Source organism: Ascochyta rabiei, chromosome 13 (assembly GCF_004011695.2).
Source record: "Ascochyta rabiei chromosome 13, complete sequence".
In the NCBI taxonomy this organism is placed as follows: Eukaryota; Fungi; Ascomycota; class Dothideomycetes; order Pleosporales; family Didymellaceae; genus Ascochyta; species Ascochyta rabiei.
The window spans coordinates 761,936-783,078 of NC_082417.1; the positions used below are offsets into that span (position 1 = coordinate 761,936).

General features: G+C 54.4%; 6 protein-coding genes across 7 annotated transcripts, besides 29 other annotated features; 1 reads left to right on the forward strand and 5 right to left on the reverse strand.

The window, feature by feature from the left end:
* Nucleotides 1-295: 295 nt before the first annotated feature.
* Nucleotides 296-1,849, reverse strand: EKO05_0007838 (uncharacterized protein; the record flags this gene model as incomplete). 2 transcript variants are annotated; one of them, XM_038940963.1, is made up of 2 exons in its annotated part: nucleotides 296-558; nucleotides 712-1,849. In XM_038940963.1, the coding sequence occupies 2 exons, from the start codon at nucleotides 1,847-1,849 to the stop codon at nucleotides 296-298; spliced, it is 1,401 nt and encodes a 466-aa protein (XP_038797026.1). The 2 variants fall into 2 exon arrangements, with proteins under 2 accessions (XP_038797026.1, XP_059493123.1); XM_059637140.1 differs by having other exon boundaries at nucleotides 296-1,849.
* Nucleotides 1,074-1,113: a tandem repeat.
* A 264-nt stretch (nucleotides 1,850-2,113) lies between the features above and the next one.
* Nucleotides 2,114-2,239: a tandem repeat.
* Nucleotides 2,240-2,763: 524 nt separating this feature from the next.
* Nucleotides 2,764-2,790: a tandem repeat.
* Nucleotides 2,791-2,824: 34 nt separating this feature from the next.
* On the reverse strand, nucleotides 2,825-3,633 carry EKO05_0007839 (uncharacterized protein; the record flags this gene model as incomplete). The annotated part of the gene is made up of 2 exons (XM_059637141.1): nucleotides 2,825-3,237; nucleotides 3,303-3,633. The coding sequence occupies 2 exons, from the start codon at nucleotides 3,631-3,633 to the stop codon at nucleotides 2,825-2,827; spliced, it is 744 nt and encodes a 247-aa protein (XP_059493124.1).
* Nucleotides 3,474-3,504: a tandem repeat.
* A 2-nt stretch (nucleotides 3,634-3,635) lies between the features above and the next one.
* Nucleotides 3,636-3,788: a tandem repeat.
* Nucleotides 3,789-3,840: 52 nt separating this feature from the next.
* Nucleotides 3,841-3,896: a tandem repeat.
* Nucleotides 3,897-3,979: 83 nt separating this feature from the next.
* Nucleotides 3,980-4,011: a tandem repeat.
* A 963-nt stretch (nucleotides 4,012-4,974) lies between these two features.
* Nucleotides 4,975-6,131, reverse strand: EKO05_0007840 (Initiation-specific alpha-1,6-mannosyltransferase; the record flags this gene model as incomplete). Its single annotated transcript, XM_038941174.1, has 2 exons — nucleotides 4,975-4,995; nucleotides 5,046-6,131. The coding sequence occupies 2 exons, from the start codon at nucleotides 6,129-6,131 to the stop codon at nucleotides 4,975-4,977; spliced, it is 1,107 nt and encodes a 368-aa protein (XP_038797024.1).
* Nucleotides 6,045-6,096: a tandem repeat.
* An 86-nt stretch (nucleotides 6,132-6,217) lies between the features above and the next one.
* Nucleotides 6,218-6,268: a tandem repeat.
* Nucleotides 6,269-6,345: a tandem repeat.
* Nucleotides 6,346-6,376: a tandem repeat.
* Nucleotides 6,377-6,895: 519 nt separating this feature from the next.
* Nucleotides 6,896-10,371, forward strand: EKO05_0007841 (uncharacterized protein; the record flags this gene model as incomplete). The annotated part of the gene is made up of 3 exons (XM_059637142.1): nucleotides 6,896-7,243; nucleotides 7,289-8,917; nucleotides 8,974-10,371. 3 exons carry the CDS (start codon nucleotides 6,896-6,898, stop codon nucleotides 10,369-10,371), a joined length of 3,375 nt encoding a protein of 1,124 aa, XP_059493125.1.
* Nucleotides 7,012-7,053: a tandem repeat.
* Nucleotides 10,341-10,366: a tandem repeat.
* A 143-nt stretch (nucleotides 10,372-10,514) lies between the features above and the next one.
* Nucleotides 10,515-12,818, reverse strand: EKO05_0007842 (uncharacterized protein; the record flags this gene model as incomplete). Its single annotated transcript, XM_059637143.1, has 2 exons — nucleotides 10,515-11,434; nucleotides 11,492-12,818. 2 exons carry the CDS (start codon nucleotides 12,816-12,818, stop codon nucleotides 10,515-10,517), a joined length of 2,247 nt encoding a protein of 748 aa, XP_059493126.1.
* Nucleotides 12,819-13,898: 1,080 nt separating this feature from the next.
* EKO05_0007843 (uncharacterized protein) lies at nucleotides 13,899-15,643 on the reverse strand (the record flags this gene model as incomplete). Its single annotated transcript, XM_038940929.1, has 2 exons — nucleotides 13,899-15,180; nucleotides 15,231-15,643. The coding sequence occupies 2 exons, from the start codon at nucleotides 15,641-15,643 to the stop codon at nucleotides 13,899-13,901; spliced, it is 1,695 nt and encodes a 564-aa protein (XP_038797021.1).
* Nucleotides 15,644-17,472: 1,829 nt separating this feature from the next.
* Nucleotides 17,473-17,866: a mobile genetic element.
* Nucleotides 17,867-19,160: a mobile genetic element.
* Nucleotides 17,988-18,057: a tandem repeat.
* Nucleotides 19,160-19,374: a dispersed repeat.
* Nucleotides 19,268-19,515: a dispersed repeat.
* Nucleotides 19,510-19,822: a mobile genetic element.
* Nucleotides 19,814-19,817: a direct repeat.
* Nucleotides 19,818-20,075: a long terminal repeat.
* Nucleotides 19,818-21,143: part of a mobile genetic element that runs on past the window's edge.
* Nucleotides 19,823-20,894: a mobile genetic element.
* Nucleotides 20,830-20,894: a tandem repeat.
* Nucleotides 20,895-20,930: a tandem repeat.
* Nucleotides 20,931-20,950: a tandem repeat.
* Nucleotides 20,931-20,957: a mobile genetic element.
* Nucleotides 20,958-20,998: a tandem repeat.
* Nucleotides 20,999-21,143: part of a mobile genetic element that runs on past the window's edge.

Below are 21,143 nucleotides of genomic sequence, written 5' to 3' on the forward strand. Positions count from 1 at the left end.
TGATTCGATACTGTTTCTATGTATCCAGAATTAGAACCTACAGTCAGAAATGGTCTATAAGACGTCCAACTAAATGGATGGACAGATACAAAGGTAGATGGATGTATAGTAACGCATACATGTAACAAATGCACTCTAGCGAGTCAATCCACCAAGATCAGTCCAGTCCAGCCAGGCCAGCACCGTGCAACCAGCGCCGCCAAATGCATCGAAACAACGAGCCAAACCATCTAAAACGCCAAAACACCCAAACCGCAAGTCTACGCAACCCTTTAAAAATAAGGAATGAAGAGGTTCAATCATCCATGTCACTAGGACTCTCCTCCAGCTTGTGCCGGCGCTCCTCATCCATTTCTTTGTAGGTAGCCCATGACAGCAGCAGAAAGGCGCCGATAATGAGCAGGCCACCGAGGACGGCGGCGGAAGTGAGGGGCGAGTTGAGGGGGGGAGGGAGGAGCTGGTCGACAAGGGCGACGATGAAGATGGTGAGGAGGGCGGCGACCGAGGAGAGGACGGGGCTGGTGAGGGAGATGAGGACGAGGAAGGAGCCGGAGAAGGCTGTGGGGTGTTAGCACGGGCATTGTAGTAGGTGGAGGTGGTTAGTTGGTGTAAGAAAGAAAGGAAGGAAGGAAGGAAGGAAAACAAGATTCCTTGGAAGCAAAGACAGAGTTGTTGGGTAGGTGTTGTAGGGTGTGGAGGGGGTGGACGTACTGGCGTTGGCTAGGACGGAAATGGCCATCATCCAGGCCTGCTCGCCGTGCGGCAGCTCAAAGGTCTCCCAGCCCGTGTAGTGCAGGATGGGGAGGGGGATCCACAGGACGCACAGGGTGAAGGCGCCGATCAGACTGCCAAAGGTGTTTGCGAAGATCATGCCCTTGTTGGGGCTGGCGCCCTCGGGCGGGCAGGCCAGGCGCTTGTACAGGACCTCGTACAGGCCGTAGAGGACGCTGCCGACGCCGATGACGAGGTTGCCAAACGCGCGGTTCTCGGCCTCGTGGGAGGGCGGGGCGTTTTCGCCGCCTGCGCCGCCGCCGGACTTGCTGCCGTGCTTTGCGGGGGAGGTGTCGCCGTACGCGACGACGAAGACGCCGGCGACGGCAATGGCGACGGCGAGGAGCTTGGAGAGGCGGACCTTGTCGTGCAGGATGGGGATGCTGAAGGCGTAGGCGAAGAAGGCGGAGCAGTTGTAGATGGCGGTCAGGTCCGAGGCGGTGGTCTGGTTGACGGCGACGTACCAGCTGCCGCCGGCGAGGGTGAGGGCGCAGGTGATGAAGGCCGTCATCTTGAGCATGTAGCGCACGGGGCTGGCGAGCGACTGGCGCGGGGTGGGGTGCAGGGTCTGGTGCTGGACCATCAGGGCCGTGTGGCGCAGCAGCTGGGTGTGGCGGCGCCAGAAGGTCGCCCACGGCTGGTCGCGGTTCTGCACGCGCAGCAGGGCGAGCTGGACGGGCCAGAGGACGACCCACGAGCCGTGCGTCATGTACAGCATGCAGTAGGGCTTCTCCCACTTGAGCTCGTGCTGGATGTACACCGCCGTCTCCGTCTGCACCGTGAAGCTGACGAGGCTGAGGACGAGGAAGATGGCGGCGTACGTGTACTTGCGGCGCGTCTCGAGCTTGGCCTGGGTGACGGGGTCGCGCTCGTGGAGGCGGTGGGCGCCGTGCGAGCGCCCGTCGGCGCCCTCGTCGTCGCTCTTGCGGCCCAGCAGCGGCGCGTCGTGGCCGTCGGCGCGTGCGTGATCCAGCGAGCGTCTCAGGTCGGACGGCATGGCCGCGTCGTGCTCATCCCAGTCGTCCAAGTCGTCGTACGCTTTCGGGCGTTTCTTGCGGAGGGGAATGGACTCGGGCATGGACGCGCTGGGCGGGGGAGGCCGCTCTTATACGGAGCGTTGCGACGGACAGCCGACAGGGACAGAGGGGTGGGTGGGACCGCTGCAGGGAGCTAGACTCTAGTCGTACCGTCGTGGCTGCTGATGTGGGAGGCAGTGATCTGGCATCAAGCACCGAGTCCGACTAGGTATGCCATAGGTACCTACCGCTCCACCGCTCAGGGTCCAATCGCCGCCGCCTCTTCCGCGCTACGCTCTGTACGCGTACGAAGACTCCCCTGCAATCTCACTTGACCTCCCCTCCTCTCGCCTCTTCTCACCTCACCTCACCTCCTCTCGCCTCTTCTCACCTCACCTCACCTCCTCTCGCCTCTTCTCACCTCACCTCACATCCCCTTCCTCACCCAACTCGACTTTTTCCATGTTGCAGAGTCCAATCCGCTGTGCGTCCCAAATACAGGCTAGCCTGCGTGGTTGGCGTCATCTGCGCCTAACCGGCAACGTGCTCCACGCGCTGCTGTCGTGGGGTACCTCCAGATGACCTGCTGCCACGCCTGACTCGTGCACTGCCCGCCCAGCCCGGACAGCCCGGACAGGCGCAGTTGGTATTGGTCTTGAAGAGAGGTGCTCTCGTGCTTGTCTTGTGGTAGTTGTGAAATCATGCTCTACCTTGTCTTTGTAGTAGTTGTGAAATCATGCTCTACACTTGTTGAGTAGCAGTCTTCAAAACAAAGCTCTTATATTCTCCTTAGCAGCCGTCTTTAGAGCCATACGCTTATATCCATCTTGGCAGTCTTCAAAACAATGCTCTTATACCCATCTTAGCAGCCGTCTTTAGGGACGCTCTTATTTCCATCCTGACATTCTCCAAAGCAACGCCCTCAACTCATCTCGACCTACAGCAGCAAGCCCAGCCAAGCCAAAGCCAAAGCCAGCCAACCAACCAACCAACCAACCAACCATCCCCCTCTCCACCACCCCCACCACTCCCAGCCGCTAGCTCTCGAACCCCATGGGTCCCGCGGCGAGAACGACGACCAGACTACTCACAATCAAGCCGCCCGCCACGACGGAAACCAGCAGGATGCTCCCCCGCGAGGCTGGGAACTTGCCGCGGATGACGTAGTGCTGCGCCTCGAAGTAGCGGTGGAAGCCAAGCAGCAGCATCAGCATGGAGATGCCGATGAAGGTCGCCCCGAGCGGTTTGCCCAGGTGGCGCAGGCGGTGCAGAGACGCTGGATGTGCGTCTGTGGTGGGAGGGCAAGGGGAAGAGGGAGAGGTGTCGGTGTCGGTGTCGGAAGAGGTGGTGTCTGATCGCAGCGACGAGTTGAGGCGGAAGAGCTGCGTGATTGCGATGCCGATGCTGGCAAAGGAGAGGCTTGTTCGGAGCCAGGCGAGGAAGGTTCGTTCTGTGTGTAGCGTTGGCTGTGTGCTCCTCTCGTTTCAAAAAAGCACAGCCCGAGGGAAGACCTACCCAACGCCAGATGATCCCGCGCAACGCTTCCCTTGTTTTCCAACTCTACGCTCCCCCACGCCTCCCAGAAGCCGCTCCACCGCCCTGCTGCCCCCCGCCGTGCACTCCCCGTGCGCTGCTGCGCTGCGCCTCTCTCCACGGTCCTTGTAGTGCCTTCTTGCGGCGCAGCATCCTTTGCATTCGCAATCGCCTTGGCCTTCGCTATAGACGGCGCAGCGTCGCGCGTCATGGAGTGGTAGTCTGTAGGAGGCGGGGCGGTGGACGTGATTGGTGTGGCTTCCGTGTTGCGGTGTCGCGAGCCGGTCGATGTCGATGTGGATAGGGACGGCATATCTTCTCTTTCCCTTTCTCTTTCTCTTTCCCCTTCTCCTTCTCTTTCTCCTTCTCCTTCTCTTTCTCCTTCTCCTTCTCTTTCTCCTTCTCCTTCTCTTTCTCCTTCTCCTTCTCCTTCTCCTTCTCCTTCTCCTTCTCCTTCTCCTTCTCCTTGTCGCGAAAGTGGTTTCTTCAGTATAGACCGCACCGAACCAACTGCCTCGCTTCTCGGTCTCGATTTCGGTCTCGATCTCGGTCTCGAATTCGGTCTCGATCTCAATCCCCAATCACCAGCGTCGTCACGTTGGCTGCCGCTGCCGTTGCTGTCGACGTTCCCGTGTACGTGCACGCGCGTGTCGTCGGGAGTGCGGCGTGCGGCGTGCGGCGTGCGGCGTGCATGGGCGCACCACGGGTGGAGGAGCGAACACTGCCGTGGCGGCATCAGCTAGGTTCGGAGGCAGCGGCTCATCAGCCAGAGGCAGCAGCGTCGAGAGCCCGGTCTGTGTCTGGCCGTGCCGCCGTGCGTCCGTGGCGGGCGATTCGAGCGGGAGAAGAGGCGCCGCGCGGGCTTACGGGTAGCGCGAGTGCGTGATCCCGTGCGCCGTTGATGCCACTTTGCTTGGGCGGAGCGGAGGGAACTGACCTAGGTAGGGCCGCGGGGGTCTGCTACCTGCCGGCTGGACTGTGCAAGCCAGCGAGAGGTGAGAGGTGAGCTTGGAATGGTAGGGGGAGATGCCTTGAAAGCACCCCCACCTCGGCCATGCATCTCAACACAGGTGAAGCTAGCCGCTCTTGTAGGGTGAACTTCTTCACTGTCTTCATCAAGGCACTTCTCTCTACGTATATGTGGAATATAAAATCATTTCATAGTCACCAACTCATGCAGTCTATATAGTTGGCACCACTAGATACAATAACCGTTTAACCCATCTACCTATCTAAGCCATCCACAGCCCCCAGCTAGATGTATAAGTGAAGCCATCATCACGACACTTTTTCTTAGTTGTATAGAGGGCAATAATCAATAGAGTGTGAATATTCAAGGGAGCATGCTAATTCGTAATCTATCGTTGCGGTGCTTCTTGCCGGCAAGCTGGGACAGAAGGGCGCAATGGAATGAATGGTGGTACATGGCGTCGACGCGGAATAAGCGACGATGGGGCCCAGGATGAACGCCAATGGAAAAACGCCGATCCATGACCGCCGCAGCGATTCTTTCTTTGTGACAAGACAGTCTGTCTTGATGACCAAATCTCCTTGTCAACACTATTTCGATGACCCAATCTCCTTCTCGGCACTACCTCGATGACCCAATCTCCTCTTGAGTAACAAAATCGACGTCTGAATGAGTCCAGTCGAGTCACTCATTGTAGTGATAGACCTGGGCGCTTGTTAATCACGTCCAGGACGATGGAGAAGAGGCCGACTTACCAAGTAGTTGGGCAGACCGTAGCTCTCCCAGTTCAGACGGGCGGCCATCTTGGCAAAGCCTTCGGTCTCGATGAGGTGGTAAAAGGCAAACGGGGGGAACATGGCTCCGTCGCGGTGCACCTCGGCCTTGACCAGCAGGGTTGCGCCGCCGACGCCGTCGAGCTTGACCTTTGCGCCCGCGTCGGCCGAGGCGTCGTACATGTAGGCCATCAGGCTGCGGTACGTGGCCATGTCGGCGTAGCCCTCGAGCAAAATGTCGTCCTTGCCCATCTTGGCGCCCAGCTCCTTTGCGGTGGAGCTGTCGATCCAGTTGTTGAAGTCGTAGGGGCGCTGGTCCATGGCCTTTTTGTCGTCGTTGTAGTAGCGCTGGAAGCAGTTGGGGGCGATGATGGGCACGTCGTAGGCGGTGAGGTCCTGGATGAGCGAGGGCGGGGTCTCGACGACGTCGGCGTCGATCCAGAGAACCCACGAGGTGGTGGGGCCCAGGGTGGTGAAGAGCAGCGAGTTGCGGGCCTTGGCCATGGCGGCACGGCGGGCCTTTTGGTTGTGCATCTTGTGGCGCTCGGCCTCATCCTGGGACTGCAGGGGAATCTCCGTGTCCTGGCGCAGGATGGAGACGGCGGCAAAGCGCTTGGCCTTGGGGCCGGACTGGGTGTTTGTGACGTGGGCCTGCAGGGCGGCATAGGCGGCGTTGCCCTCCTTGGTCTTGGGGATGATGAAGCCGAGGGAGATGAGGTGGTGGGGGTAGGAGAGCTTCAGCAGGTTGTCCCAGTAGGCGTTGTAGAAGCGGGCCATGGGGGTGAGGATCAGGACGGACTCTTCGTTCTCCATGGGGGTGCGCGAGGTGGTGATGTTGTTCATGTAGTAGTGCACGACGGGCGGGACGGCGTGGGGAGCGTTCGGCTTGGACTTGCGGAAGGGCAGCGAGGGCGGGGACAAGGGGCTCGAGGCGGTATCGGCGGCGCCCGTCTTCCTGGCCAGCGAGGGGACATCAGGGCCGGAGAAGAAGAAGACGAGGAAGCCGAGGCAGAGGATGGCGGCGAGGACGAGGGTGATGGGATTCGAGCGGCGGAACGAGCGAGACATGGCGGTGGGCGGTGGGCGGTGGGCGAGGAAACGGGCGGACCGTGGGTGGCCAGGGAGTTGCAGTCGTCTATGGGAGGTGCATCAGAGTCGAGCGGCGGGCGTGGTCAGGGGGGAGGCGGAGGTGGAGGCAGAGGCCAAGGTGGAGGTGCAGGTTTTGAGGTGGAGGTGGTGGTGGAGGTGGAGGTGGAGGTGGAGGTGGTGGTGGAGGTGGAGGCAGAGGCCAAGGTCGAGGTCGAGGTCGAGGTTCACGATTCAAGATGCAGGATGGGGCGCGCAATGTGGCCGCTCGGCGACGTGTCAGGGCTGCTGGACAGGCAGGGGAGCGCTTCGCTCAGCGGCGGTCGGGCGTCGGGGGCGGGGGTGGGAGGGGGATACGGCTGGAGGGCGCCCTCAACAATTGCTCGCACGGCCGAAGTCAGGAGTGGCTGCTCGCAGGAGAGGGTGCGGCGCCCTTGCGTGGTGTCGCGACGAGAATCGTGCTTAGGTAACCCTGGGGGACCGGGGGAGCTCTGCATGCTGCGGACCTTATGGACCGCCGCCGGGTTGCTGCCACACGACGGACGCCATGCCCTCGCGCCCATAGCCCTCGCGCCCATTGCCCTCCCACCCACTGCCCTCGCGCCCATAGCCCTCCCGCCCACTGCCCTCCCACCCACTGCCCTCCCACCCACTGCCCTCCTGGCCCTCCCACCCTCTGCCCTCCTGGCCCTCCCACCCTCTGCCCTCCTGGCCCTCCCACCCACTGCCCTCCTTGCCCCCCCCCGATGGCGCTCCTGGCCGCACGAGCATGCCGGCTCCTGCGCGCCCCCCACGGCCCGTGGCCTTGTCTGCAGCGCCCGGCCTCGACAGTAGCAGCGCGCTCGCATGCCGCTGACGCCGAAAACAAAAACAAAAACAAAAACACAAACACAAACACAAACACGGCAAGCGCAGACGCGCCCAAGATACGCTACACCTACAAGAAGCTCGCCCTCGTCCAACACAAGCAGCCGCAGCGACAACGCGCCCGACGCGCCCGACGCGCCCGCCACCCACTCACCCCGGCCTACCACGACAGCGACATCGTCCCAGCCGACAGCGCCATCCTCATACCCGCCTCGGCCACGGCCACTGTGCGTGCACCCGCACCTCCCCGCTGGCTGCACTGACCATGCCAGCAGCCCCGGCACTTTGTCGACAAGATCGAGCCCCTCGACGCGGCCCTCGTCGCCAAGCGCAACCTCGTCGTCTTCCTCGTCACCCCGTCCTTCGCCCCCTGGCTTCTCGACGACGCCGTGTTCCTGGAGAAGGCCCTGGGCCAGCTGTACAGCAACATCAGCGCCCCGACCCCCGTAGCACATGCCATCTGCGCCGTCGTCGACAAGCTGCCCGCCGCCACCCCCCTCCGCGGCCACGACGTGTTCCGCCAAGTCGGGACTCGCGCTGCCGGCCCGCCGGTCAACGAGACGGGCTTCGAGGGCATCGCCTACCTTGCCCTCCCCGCCAAAGCAGAGCTCTCGGCCCTGCCACAGCTGCCTGCCGAGCTGGCCTGCATCGACTTCCTCGCCCATACACACACCCAGTCCAAAGGAAGGCGCACCGACAGGATCCGCGTCCCACTGGCCAACACCGTCTTCCACACCGGCGAGTCCACCACCCTGATCAAATCCACGTGGGAGAGGCGCTCCCATGGCTCCGCTTTCCAGAGGAGAACGCGCGTCGTGCGTAACGCAGCTGCCATCAATCTATCTGCAGAGGACCCCAAGCTCGCACATCCCCCGCCCACCCACATCTTCCAGGAAGCCTCCGCGTTGAGCATCCCTCTGGTGCCCTTGACCTCTCCGCGCCAGGTCGATGGACACATGGGCAACATCATCCGGGGCCTCGTCCGCCCGGATGGCTCCAAGATGACAGCGTCTACAGAACTAGAGCAGGTCGTCCCTCGCTACTTCAACGCTCGAGCTGAGCCAGCGCAAGCCACTTCGGCTTGGGCTTTAGTAATACCCAACGCCAAGGCCCAATGGGCCACGACGAAAACGAGGGAATGGCTACATTCCGACTCGGCCGCTTCCGCCGGCAGCGAGGCGCCAGACCCTGCCAACCACCTGCCACGATCGCCGCAAGAAGAAGAGACACTGGAATCCTGGGAGGCGTTTTGGCAAAAAGACCCGCCGCTCTGGAGCCTCTCCATTCAGAAGCTGATTGCAATGGGCGCCCGCTTACACAAGGTTCTCAGTGGTGGGGGCGGTTGGGGTAAGAAGGCTGGCTTGCTGTCCCTGGATCCAGTGCCTCTCGGCGCGCCCGTGCCACACAAGAAGACGTCAGAGGGGGGCGAGGCGGATGGGTTTGACAGTGTAAGCGACTTCTCCACAGCCCTCAAGCCCGTAGTCCAAGACGGAGATTTCATCCAGTTCTTCATCTCTCCCACCGTCGCCCGAACCCAGCACGTTTCCACGTTCCAACACCTGAAGAGTCTGGAACAATCAGCCCCAAGGCATGCATGGAGCTGGGAGTTTGGCGTGGTCCCGAGCACAGTGGACTCGATGCCGGGAGGGTCATGGCAGCACACCACATCAGCTTCCGAAGACATGGTCGTCTTCCGAGGCAGCTTCGGTGCCCTCACAGAAGGAAGTCTCACGCTGATGCGCGGTCTCGGAGCGGATCCAAAGACCGGGCTTGCCCAGCCCTTGGGGGCGACTTCGATCGATGTGCCTTTCTCGCGCTGGTCGGGCATCAGACTGCTTCCAAAGGAATCGCGGGCAAAAGAAGAAGCAGGTTCGAACACCGAGCCAAAGGCGAACATCGATGTAGGCAACCCGTCGTAGAGCCAAATATCCTTCCAACTATCTAATGGCTCATGTAGTCCATACATGATGCTCCGATCCTGACCATCTCATCTCAACCTGTCATTGCCACTGCTTCTTTGCCGTTTCGTACGAGTCGGAGACCACAGAACAATCAAGCACCAACTGCCAATCACCCCACTACGCGCGCAAAAAGCACTTCTGCCAAGCTGAGAGATGTAAACGTGACGAAGCAGCTCAAACAGGGCCACGTACGATTTGACTTTGCTGCACCACACACCTTGGAAGCGAAAGCCAAACGAGAACCCACATCTAAACTCACGTCTTCCACCTCAACTCAGCCAGAAGAACGCCGCCCACTCCTCCGGAACATAGTGTCCAGCGAGCCCGACCGATTTGTAGTGCGGAAGCTCATCATCAATAGGGAGACCACAGGATCAACGCGCAATAAACCCCGAGACAAAGATTCAGTGCCTGCGGCAGCCATGCACAAAGAAAGGCTAGGAAAAGGCAAGGAGACACCCAAGGCGCGAACAGAAAAGAAAGGCGGTCACTTGACCATACGAAGGGTTCTCGCAGCAGCACCCTCCCATGCCGACACAAAGACGGACAAGGCGAAGCCAAGTGCTGATGAGGTGGTTGAAAGAACAAGGGTATCGGGCAAGATCCTCGCGAGGCTGACCGAGCAGCTGAAACTCATCACCGGCTTGAAGGGAAGCGATCTGGACGCCCTGGGTCGGTGGCGGCAGCGGAGCAAGACACGAAGCACCTCGACGCCAGCGCTACGCAGCCACAGGAGAAGAAACCTCGTAAGGCGAGTCAGTCCAAAAGCGAAGGATGGACAGACGCCAGGCCTCACCCTATCAGCGTCCGATTCGCAACCAGCACCTACCCCAGGACCTTCGGCTACATCCAACCTCACCCCCCGCCAACGCATAACAGCAGCCCACCGATCCCCCCACGGCCTCGACTTCACAATGCGCTCCATCCCCCTCTTCACACACGCAGCACGCCCCTCCACCACCGCAGACCTAGCCCACGCCCTGGGCACTGTGCACGCCCGCCTCCGCGCCATCATCCACCGCACCCGCCTGCTGAACCTCCGCCTCTCGACGCTCCTCCCCGGCACACCCACCCCCATCACCAAACACGCCTCCAAGCCCCTTGGGCCGCAGCGCCCCACACCGAGGTCCTTGTACCCGCAGTCCCGCCACGCGACGCGCCGCGGTACACGTGCGGTGAGGAAGATCGCCACGAGGCCGCTGGCGCTGAAAATGAGGCCCGACGGTGCACGTGCGCCGCTGGCAGCGGAGACTAGGCGGAGGGGAGGAGGACGCATGCGCGTGAAGAAGTTTGAGACGGTGGGGTTGAGGGTGCGGAGGTTGAGGAGGGAGAGCAAGAGGGTTTTGGAGGACGAGGTTGCCGAGTGGTTGGGTGGTGGTGGTGGTGGTGTGTAGATTATGTGGTCTACAGGTACGCATCTCATCGCGTTATAGAAGCGATGACAATCATCCCATTCCGCTTCAACCAACACATACAGTTCCCATCCGCAGTACTGGGCACTCGCAACAATACACACCTCCCCGCTCCAGAAGCTTTGTCAATAGCCCTGGCCGTTCAGCGGCCCAAAGCCCGTGTCCGTGTACAGGCTGCCGCCCTGCGGAATCCAGCCGCCAAAGTTGTCGTTGATGTCGTTCCACAGGTACAGATCGCCGTTTTGGAAGGCGGCGGAGAAGTCGCCCATGGCGGGAGGAGAAAAGGTCGATTGCTCGCCCATGGGCGGATTCGCGGCTTGCGGCAGGCCGCCAGGCGCCCACGCGTACAGATTGGCAATGTTCAGGTTCGAGCCCGGCTGTGGCGGCGGCTGTGGCGGTTGCGAGAGGTGTCGCTCAAGAGCTGACACGGACTGCGTCGGCGGAGCAGTCTCCTGTTGTGGCTTTCGACCTCTTCCGTCTCCGAAGTGGACGGGAGATCGGGCCCCGCTTGTGTTGGTTGCACTTGCATCCCTGGCCTTTCTCCGCTTGAGATGCCGCTCTTCGCGCCGCCACTCCAGGTACTCTTCGCGCCAGCATATCAGCTTCGTCTCCAGGATGAACGTCCAGTGACTCGGCATGCGGCACTTCTGGGGCCCGATGGCTTCTGATGTCTTCCTGACGACGGTTTGAAGGTAATGGTCGACTTTCAGGCTCTGCGAGTCAAGGATCTCGCCCATCTCGGGATCAGTGCCAACAGCGTAGTCTGCCTTCATAAGGACCACAAGTGCGTATATGGCCCTGACGAATATGAGGTTCGGTGCTTTCTGCAGAGTGTCGTTAGGAATCTCTACGAAACATTCTAGTATGGCGTGTGCTTCAATGATGCATTTCGTGGTGGCGTTGATCTGGAGTGGTGAGCGAGACAAAAGTGACTCGGGCTGCACTGAATCATCGTCGAGCGCAGGTAGAGTGAGATGTCGGTTCCTGAATTCCGTCACGTCGTAACGTCCGCCGTCCATGCCAAACTCCCACATCGAGAGCATATCTGTATGGAGTCATCAGTGGTTGCTCACTATGCCAACTAATCATTGGACTGACTCACTTTGATGGTATTCCATTGTCAGCGTCAGCGTCAAGACTTCTTTCGGAACGGACTTCTTCCAATCATGCATCCTACGCTCGAAGATGCGCAGAATCATCTGCATGCGCAGCTCGGAAAGACTAAAGCTGGTGCTTGCATCGTCGAAACCGAAGGCTGTGTTCGCTTCATCTGCGATACGCTGCAATTTCAGCCATGCCAAGGTTCGTTGGTCGGCTTGCAATGGCGACTTCTCGAGCATGTTCAAGCACTCCTCCATCCAACTGTTGAACAGAAGTATGTTGGGTCGCTTCAATCGCATCGAAAAACCTGCACACACAACGTACAAGTACAAAACCGTGCGACAGTGCTCGAGTAGCTCTTCAGGAGAAGATATCTTTTGAAGAGACCGAATCGCTCGTTTCGGCAGTTGCTCGTGCGTTCGTGGCTTCGATGCAAGCCCCAGCTCTAGTGCCATACTGGCCGCCATGTTCACCCACTGGTAGATCTGTAGCTGTCCTGGGGTCTTCGGTGGCGAGTAGAATGCTACTGTAACAAGAAGTGCTTGGATGGTCTGCACAGACTTCTCTCCATTGATGAAGGCAGTTCGCGCGTACAGATACACTGCTTCTTCGTGGAGTACATCCGAGAGCGCCGAGCCTTTCGAATGCGCTGCTGCCGCCATAACGGCATAGAACAGAGACGGCTTCTTCTCTCTGAGCTGTGCCGCTGTCCAGTCTTTGGCGATGTATATGCCTGGGCTTGCTGCGACCAATTCGTTGCGCCATATGCTGAGTAACTCTTCTGCAAGCTCTTGGGTGATCACGCCACGATCAATGATGTCATCAACAGGGCCGAGCAAGTCTTTGGGGCCACAGTTGTTTCCAGGGGCTACTGTTGGTGACTTTTGAGGAGGCGCGCCCGCAGAAGGCCAATGATGTGTGAATGTTGACGTTGCGGTCGTTGTGCTTCCATGTCTCTGAGAGCCTAGAGGGGATGTTTCTTCTGCGCCGATGTTCCTCTCGTCTGATTCCTCATCCATGGATTCGTGGTCACTCGCGCCAGAAGGCGACTGATTACTGCCCGTTATGAGAGACTGCATCTTCTTGATCTCTTTCTCTAGTTCTGCAACCCGCACATCAGTTCTCTTTCGCTGACGCCTCTTGACAGGCGCAGCGAAGACACATGTCCTGCCAGCTTTCGCGCATCGTTGGCATTGATTTGAGTCCGGGTCTGGGTTTGCCAAACACCGAACCTTTGACGTCCGACAGGCCTCGCACGCTCTGTTCAGCGCTTGATCCGGCTTCTTGGACTGGTCGCTGTCAGGTCTGTTCGTGGGATGGTTGAGCATTGCCAAAAGGTTCCCAGCTCCTTCTTGTTCGGGAGACCGTGTGATTTGATGCGACATTTTCTTCAAACGAACAAATATGCAGTGCTATGTGGTGGTATTGCGCCTGAACGCCACTGAGATTAGACCCTATGTCTTTGGATTTGCTGTCACATTGTAGGCCTCGGAGTTGAAACATGCGCAGGACCTCTGTAGAGTGGTGCACCAGAGATAGATAGCCGTCCCTTTCGCTGAATGCTATTGCTGGCTGTGAAGCTGAGGGGACCGGTAACCGCGATTGAAGAAGTCGTGAGGTAGTTGTAATTGTTGGATGTTGCTGACTGAATGACGCGGACAGTAAGAGTGTTCAAATCGAACTGACTAGCCCGATTCGGCGGGGATTGACAGATCCACCCGTGCGCCCGCAGCGCCTTGGCCATCTTCAGCCTCACGGTCGGGCAACGACACCAAGCTACAGCGGCTGATGGGTTTGCGATGTCTCTACTGATCATACGTGAGTCTCAGTGTTCCTGACTCATGTCCACAGACATACTTGCACGACACTTGACATGCAAGCTTTTCCGAACATAGGTTGACTGCAATCAGGAAAACGATTCGAAAAGAGATACTGGAAGAATTTGCTGGACAGACGTCTGGCTGGCACGTCAAGAACAAGAGTCTACGGAACGGAACCAGAGTGAAAGTTGGAAAACACCTTCACGACGTGAGAGCGTGATCGCAGTTCATACACAGCGCGGTTCTCCGTCGGAAAACGAAGCGCGTCCAATCACCAGGTCTATAAATAATCAAACAAAGTAGCATGAGCCAGTCAAGGATCAATATGTACTTCACAGGGTGTACTAGTGCGATCAAGTCTCAATTCATGCCGGCCCTCTTTGCACGACAATCTTTCGACACGATTTTTCGTTGACGAAGACTTCGGTCTTCAGCCAAAAAATAAAAAGGGTATGTCGGTACACAGGGTTCACGAGACGCAGCTAATAATCGTAGTGGCAGTGTGGTATTATGCTATATTCATGGATATCGAGCTCGCAGGCATCGAGAGACAGAACACAAGCCTTTCTCTAGGCAACATGCGCCAGCTTAGCACAGCCAGAACCAGAACTTTTCAAGAGCGTTTCTGGGGAGCTGCTCCGGCCAGACCTCAGCGTCAAGAGCAGCTTTGCCAGACCAAATGTCGGCCTCGGCAGGGTTGACCATCTTTGAGCGCTTGAAAATCTTCCAGAAGGCGAACAACAGGACGAAGATGGGGATACCGACGTAAGCAGTGAAGAAGGAGGTAAGCTGGTCGGAGCCCCAACCACCCTTTGTCTGGGTGAACACCTTGAAACCGTTGAAGATGATGATCAAACCGAAGTAGACGAAGGCGACCCAGGCGGTGTATGGCTGCCACTTGCTCTTGAAGACCAAAGTGTTGCGGTCAACGCCCTGGGCGATGAGTGCCTTGCGGAAACGAGTGTAGGTGTAGCAGACAGAGCACCAGGTGAAGAGCTGGGCAATGGTGGTCAAGTTCTGGAACCACAGGAAGACGGTGTTGGCACCGGTGGACACGCTCATGTAGGTGAGCAGACTGATGGAAGCGGTGATCGCGACGCAGTAGTAAGGAACACCACTCTTGGAGCACTTCAACAGAAACTTGGGGGCTTGGCCGTTCTGGGCAACAGCGAACAAGTAACGCGAACCACTGTACAGGAAAGCATTGCCAGACGAGGTCGCAGAGGTAAGAATGACCGCGTTGATGATGTGGGGCAGAGCTGGGATACCAGCATTCTTCATGGCGATGACCCATGGCGAGCTCTGAGCGCCCTTGGCGTTCTCGTCAGTGAGCGCAGGATCGTTGCTGGAAACAGTGACACCGATCATGAAGGATCCGAGGACGTAGAAGAACAGGATACGCCAGAAGACACGACGAACGGCCTTGGGAATGTTCTTGCGAGGGTTGACGGCTTCACCGGCAGCAACGGCAACCATCTCAACACCACCATAAGAGAAGGCGGCGTTGACAAGAGTAGACCACAGACCAGTGAAGCGACCAGTGGCGCCAGTACCGACGTATTCCTTCATCGCGCCCTCCTTCCAGTACCTGAAGCCACGACGGTCGTGGTCAGGCGCACCACCGAGCATGATAACAAGGGCGACAGTGAGCAGGCCCAAAATGGTGATAATCTTGATCGACGCGAAGACGAACTCGGCTTCACCATAGATGCCGACGGCAAAGATGTTGAGGCCCACGATGATTACGATGATGATTGTGATCCACACAGCAGGTGAGACTTTGCCTTCTTGATCCCAGAAGTTGATAACAAGTGCGGCAGCAGAGATCTCAGCACACAGAGTAATGGCATTTTGGTACCAGTTGTTCCATCTAATCTACTGTCAGCCAGAGCAACGTCACATAGATGAGCAAAGACTTACCCGACAGCGAAGCCAAGAGCAGGATCCGTGTAGCGAGCGCAGTACTGAGGAATGGCACCAGGAAGAGGAAGCCAAGTAGCCATCTCGCCGAGACACTGCATCATTCCAAAGACAGCGCAACCGGTGATGGTGTAACCAAGAAGGACAGAAAGAGGACCAGCGTTGGCAAAAGCAGTGGCAATACCGAGGAAGAGACCAGTACCGATGGTACCGCCAAGAGCGATGAACTGGATGTGTCGCGACTTGAGGCCGCGCTCGACGTATCCGTACTGCTCAGCTGTCTGTAGGTCACCGTACAGATCGGCGGCTTCGCCAATGTTGTTGCCCTTCTCATGGATGATATCCTTGACACCGTGGTCGGTTGATGCGTCCACGCCAATGGTGTACTGGTCCTTCTCGTCGGCGGTCGACATCGTAAAGAAGATGCTCGTGGCTGTGACTGAGGGGTGCTGACTGGTGCGGGTGGACCCGAAACGAGAGCTGCGAACAGAGAAAGACTGGCGCAAAGGCGCGAAATGAAAGTCAAGTCTGATGCTCCTTGGGACACTACCCTGCGAACGGGAGCACAAGTGCTATCTTATACCTTGGACTTGCCACGGTATCACCACCCTAAACGCAGTCGTGTCGCCTTCTCGATCCTAGGCAAAACAGGTGCACGGTCTCGACACCACAGCAGTCTACAGCCTAGGTAGTAACGGCGTAGATTGGTGGCGTGGCTAGGAGGGCCGAGATTGGACATCTCGAGCAAATGGTCGCTGCCCCAGAATCTCGGACACGCCGGTTTGCACCATTCGGCCGTCAATTACCCAAAACTCGCAAGGCGCTCTGCAGGTGCTTGATAAGGGTGGACCAAGCAGAGCCGGGGCCAAGGGCCCTAAGCAACTCGCGCAGCCGACGTGGGGTTCTCCGCACATGCTTGGTTCCACTTGAATACGCTCGGGACCTCGTGGAACTGACGCTCGGCCGCCCTTCAGCTTATCGGATCTGATCGTGATCAAGCGGAAAGCGCCCATCGAGGCCGTCGAGCTTCACTCCAAGTACGGAAAATCGGTGTGAAGTTGCAGTTGTCGGCCTCGCTAGCAGTTGCAAATTGGCTTCGACACAAGCCTCCGCAAGAGTGCTCGGCACCCTGGGAAATGGTCTGGGCGTTTTAGGCAGGTAGAAGATCCTCCGCACCACTGGCGATGCGCGGCAGTCAGCTGTCACTATCAATTGGCCCCATGGTTGCATGAATGCTTCGGTCAGCCACCCTGATAAGGTACTCTTCTGGAACGTCAGATCATTAGTGTTAAATTGTCACCAGGGTTCGCAGTACGATAACCGCCACCAGCGCATGCAGCCATCAAGCGCAGCCGCGACAAAGTCAGCACGACTGGAGATATTCAGAAGGCAGACCGTGGCTTGGTGTCGCGTGAGATGTGCCATGACGGCAGCGAATGATTGGCTTCAGCCAGCAACAAGGGCTCAGTTCTCCCTGCAACCTTACAATATCCCTTCAACAACGCTCCTGCCTTGTTGGAAGCGGCGATATTAATAGCAACTTGTTGCGTTCGGTCCTTTACAACCCAATCTGCTGTTATGGACGACCGAGCGGTACAGCTTTGTGGTGCTCATCATCACGAGCGCACGCATTAAGCGCGAATGATGCTCAGAAAGTGCGAGCGATTAACGGTAACGCGCAGCGCCGATCGAAGCCTGTCAGGAACGTAGCATATACGATTGGTCTCTCGAAGACGTTCGTTGAACGTGTGTTCCGCTGCAAGGGTACAGATGCCTAGCTTGCCTAGCTTACCTAGCTTGAATGCATTCTCCTTCAAGCAGTGAGATGGTTTCTGTTATCTTCACCACTCGCACTACCGGTAACACGCTCAAATCTGAACTCAGATTCAATACACAGCATGTCGCCATCAGGTCCCAATCGTCTTTCGAGATCGGTAAGCAGTACGGACCGCAACTACCCATGACTTGTGAATTGTTGGGCGGTAGGACATTGGTCGAACGATCAAAAGTGTTGAGCGTACAGCACCACCGATGCATCTAATCTTGCTCCACCGTTGTATGTGAAGCTGGCGCGAGATCTCGTCCATGTCAAGCCCACAAAGTGTCGTAACCATTTGAAACTGGCACACATATCGCCTGAATGAGTTGCAATGGCTTTGTTAGGCGTTTGAGGCGCGTATCGCAGTAACCGTTCTCGCTCTTCCACCCGTATCTGCATGTTGCCACGGCTACCGTGTCCGTGCGCGTGATGCGCACCCCCATCAAAACGCGTCAAAATCCTTAACCCCATAACTCAACCCCACAATGTCGCTAGACGCTGCCCTTGAAGAGCTAGGTGCTCTAAAGCCTAGAGAGTAATTTAGCTGCTTAGTAATCATAAAAAAGTATAGTGTTAGATGGTTAATGTTAACACATTAGTATAAGGTAAATACTGCGTTAACTACTATTAAGAATACTAACTAGTGATAATTAACACTATAATAGAAGATAGAGCTAATTAAGTATATAAAAGAGCTTACTAGGTATTACTTACTATCTATAAGAGAGATAATCTAAAATTTTACATTACTAATTGCTTAAAATCTAGTTTTTAAGAGCTGGTTATGTGCTTTATTAACTAGTATTCTATCTATCTTTGTTAAATAAAAGGTATTAGAAAAATAGGTTAGGCGATATACCTGCTAAGAAACTGTGTAAAGGCCCCTACTACAACCTAGATAAGACAAAAATCACCCTTACATAGAACAACAACAGAACATTAATACATTATTATTAACTTATTACTATTACTATCTAATCTAATAATTAAGAGTCTTACTACTGCTATAATAAGCGCTAATAACAAGCAAAATAGCAACTAGCTAAAGCTAGAGGGACGTAATAGTTATTCTTACAAACTTAAGTAAATACATCCTCTAGTATTACTAACTTAAGATATAATATAAAGCTCTAGAGATCTAGAATATTATAAACCTAGAAGGTAACACTTAACTACGCGTAAAGCCTAATAAACTGTAACCTCTACTTATCTTAGAATAAAAACTAGCCTCTACTCTAAGGAGTACTTAGACATCCTCCTTAATCTAAAAATAGGAGGTAATACACGCGTAACTATATAAGAATTAAATAACCCTATTAATACCTTTATAGTAATAACTAATACCCTAATATAATACCTAGAACTCTTAGTAGAAAGAAAGGAAGTATATAATAGCAACGCGTAAAAATTTAAAATAATTTTTAACTTATATAAAATATATAAGTAAAAATAATAAAATAAATAGAATTATATAGCTGTAATAATAAAATACTTAAATACTATAGTTAGCCCTTATCTATAAGTAAGCTACTTTAACAAATACAGCACTCTGCAGACCTAGATTATAAATGTCTAGGCAGTAGTAGGAGTAGATCTTAATAATAAGATTAGAAGGGTATAAGAAAGGTACTATAAAGCACTAAAGCCTATAAGAGTCCTGTAAAATTAGGAACTATAGCTTACTAAATATAACTAAGCTTTAACTTATATAGAAGCCCTTAAAATAGGAGATATAATATAGAGTAAGCTAGTTATAGATAACTTCCTAAAAGTAGTCTTAAAAATTACTCTAGTATAGATAGCAACATTTACTAGTATAGGAAGTAACTAAAGTAATATAGAAAGAAGATAGATAATAAAACTCTTCTATAAGTATATAAGCCTAGCCTATCTAATATAAGGCAGAATAGAAAGCACCTTTATAACAGATAGTGGAGCCTTTATAGTAAGTAGTAAATCTAACTTAAATATATAAAGGGACGCCTTTAGTGTGTAAATTAGAGCGCTATCTGTAGCCTTAAACTAAAGGCAATTAAAGCGTAAAATAAAAACGTCTAGTAATAAGTCTAAGTAATTCTAAAGAAGGAATGTAGTAGAAGCTGTAGACGTATTGTGGGTAAGAATATTACTTAATGCAAGAAGGTGGTTGTCTTCGATAGCGAGCCCTAATGGCTCGCTGAGATCATCTGATATACCCTCCCAACAATCAGGTGCCTCTAATCCCTAATGGCCCTTTAAGCCCTTGCCAGTTAACACCCCTAATAATCACGTGCACCTAAACCCTAATAGCCTTCTAAGCCCTTACTAGTTAGCCTTGTACTTTTACTCTACGACACATCTCCTCCACCCTAAGAGCTTAGTCCCCTTAAGCCTACGCCTGCCTCTACCTGTTATTCTACCCTTCTGTAACTCCACTATCTATCCTAACAGGAGACCTATTAATATTTGCCTCTAAGCCTCTGTTACGATCCACAGAACACAGAAAGGATGTAAGCTAATTACAGTGCATAGGGCATAGTAAGTACAACAAGTTATTAGGCTTAGCGTAAGCAAACATAACAGCGTTAACACTTAGTAAGAAGCCAAGAATTACGTGATATAATTAGGCTTAGCATAATTAGTACAATTAGTGATTAGTGTAATTAGTAATTAGTAGGATTAGAGATTAGTACAATTAGTAATTAGTGTGATTAGTAACCAGTATAATCAGTAATTAGTGTAATTAGAGGATCCTTAACACTAATCAGCCTATATTACTACTACTATTATTAACTGTAACAGAGCTTAGAGGACTATACTTAGGTAATTAATTAATTTAATCAGTGTCTATATATTTAATGTGTAACGTGTTGCTTAAGTATAAAGGAAATTTAGTTATTACGTAATCTTGCTTACTTAAGCTTTATAGGCGACCCTTAGGAGCTTAGTAGTTAATTATAGAGAAAGGAGACACTTAACAATAATCTGCAAGCTTAATTAGATAGGGGAGCACCCTATTAGTTATCTACAGGCTCGGCTGCGCGACACACCCCCCAGGTAATCCCAGCCAGGATTGCCTGTCTTCTAAGAGCTGCTGCGTAGGTAATCAGGCTCTTAAATTCTTAAACCAGATTTCTAAGCTTGTGGTTAGTAGTTTTAATACTCTCTAGTAGTCTTGGTTTAATTGTAACCTGTTGCTGACTCTAATTGTTCTGCTAAGCGGCTAAAGTAGGTGGTAGACGCTTGTTTAGCTGCAGATTCCTTATTACTAAGCTGCTAAGTATCCTTTTCTATACTTGTTTCTTATAAACCTTATTAGATAAGAGGGATAGTATAGACTAGTAATTGTCTATTTACTATTAAGCTAGTAACGTTGTACTGCCTAGAGAAAGTCGCATTTACTCTTACTTTTACTAGGCGTTTTAGAGATCTATATAACTAGCTTACCTGCTTGTTTTTCTCTGTTTCTTTAACTATCTCTATTAACATAGCCGTAAGTATACCAATTGCTGGTTTTGCGCTCCTTAGACCTACCCCACATGCTTCTTTGTTATTTTGCTAGGTTTGCGTTTCCTCTGTAGTTGTGATAGCTTAGGGGAGCGTCTATTTAAGCTTCCTGTCTTTATTTACCAGCTCTTTTAAGTAGTTTTATTAGCTTTAGCACTTTCTATAGCCTTAAAGGCTTTTTTAGACAGCATCTGTTTAAGCTTCCTGGCCTTGTTTTACTAGCTTTTTTTAGAGGTTTTGCTAACTTTGGCCTATAGAGAGAACCTAAATTTAAGCACCTTGCGCGCACCACCGCTGCTACTGCCGCCCGAGCTGCTGCCTGTGCCGCCAGCGGCTCTGCCGCGCCTGTGCCCACACCTACAACCACAACCATAACCACAACCACAACCACAACCGCGCCTAAGCCTGCGCCTGCAGCTTCAGCTGCTCCTTCTGCTGCTGCTGCTGCTACTGCTGCTGCTGCCGCCCTTACCGCCGCCGCCTCTACAGCCTTGCTGCTGCCGCCGCCACCTTGCGCGCTGCCTGCGCCCCCCCTACCAGCTCGCGACCCGTCGCAGGGCGCTCGCAGGATTATTCCCTGCGAGCGCTGCGTCAACGTGCTTATAGTA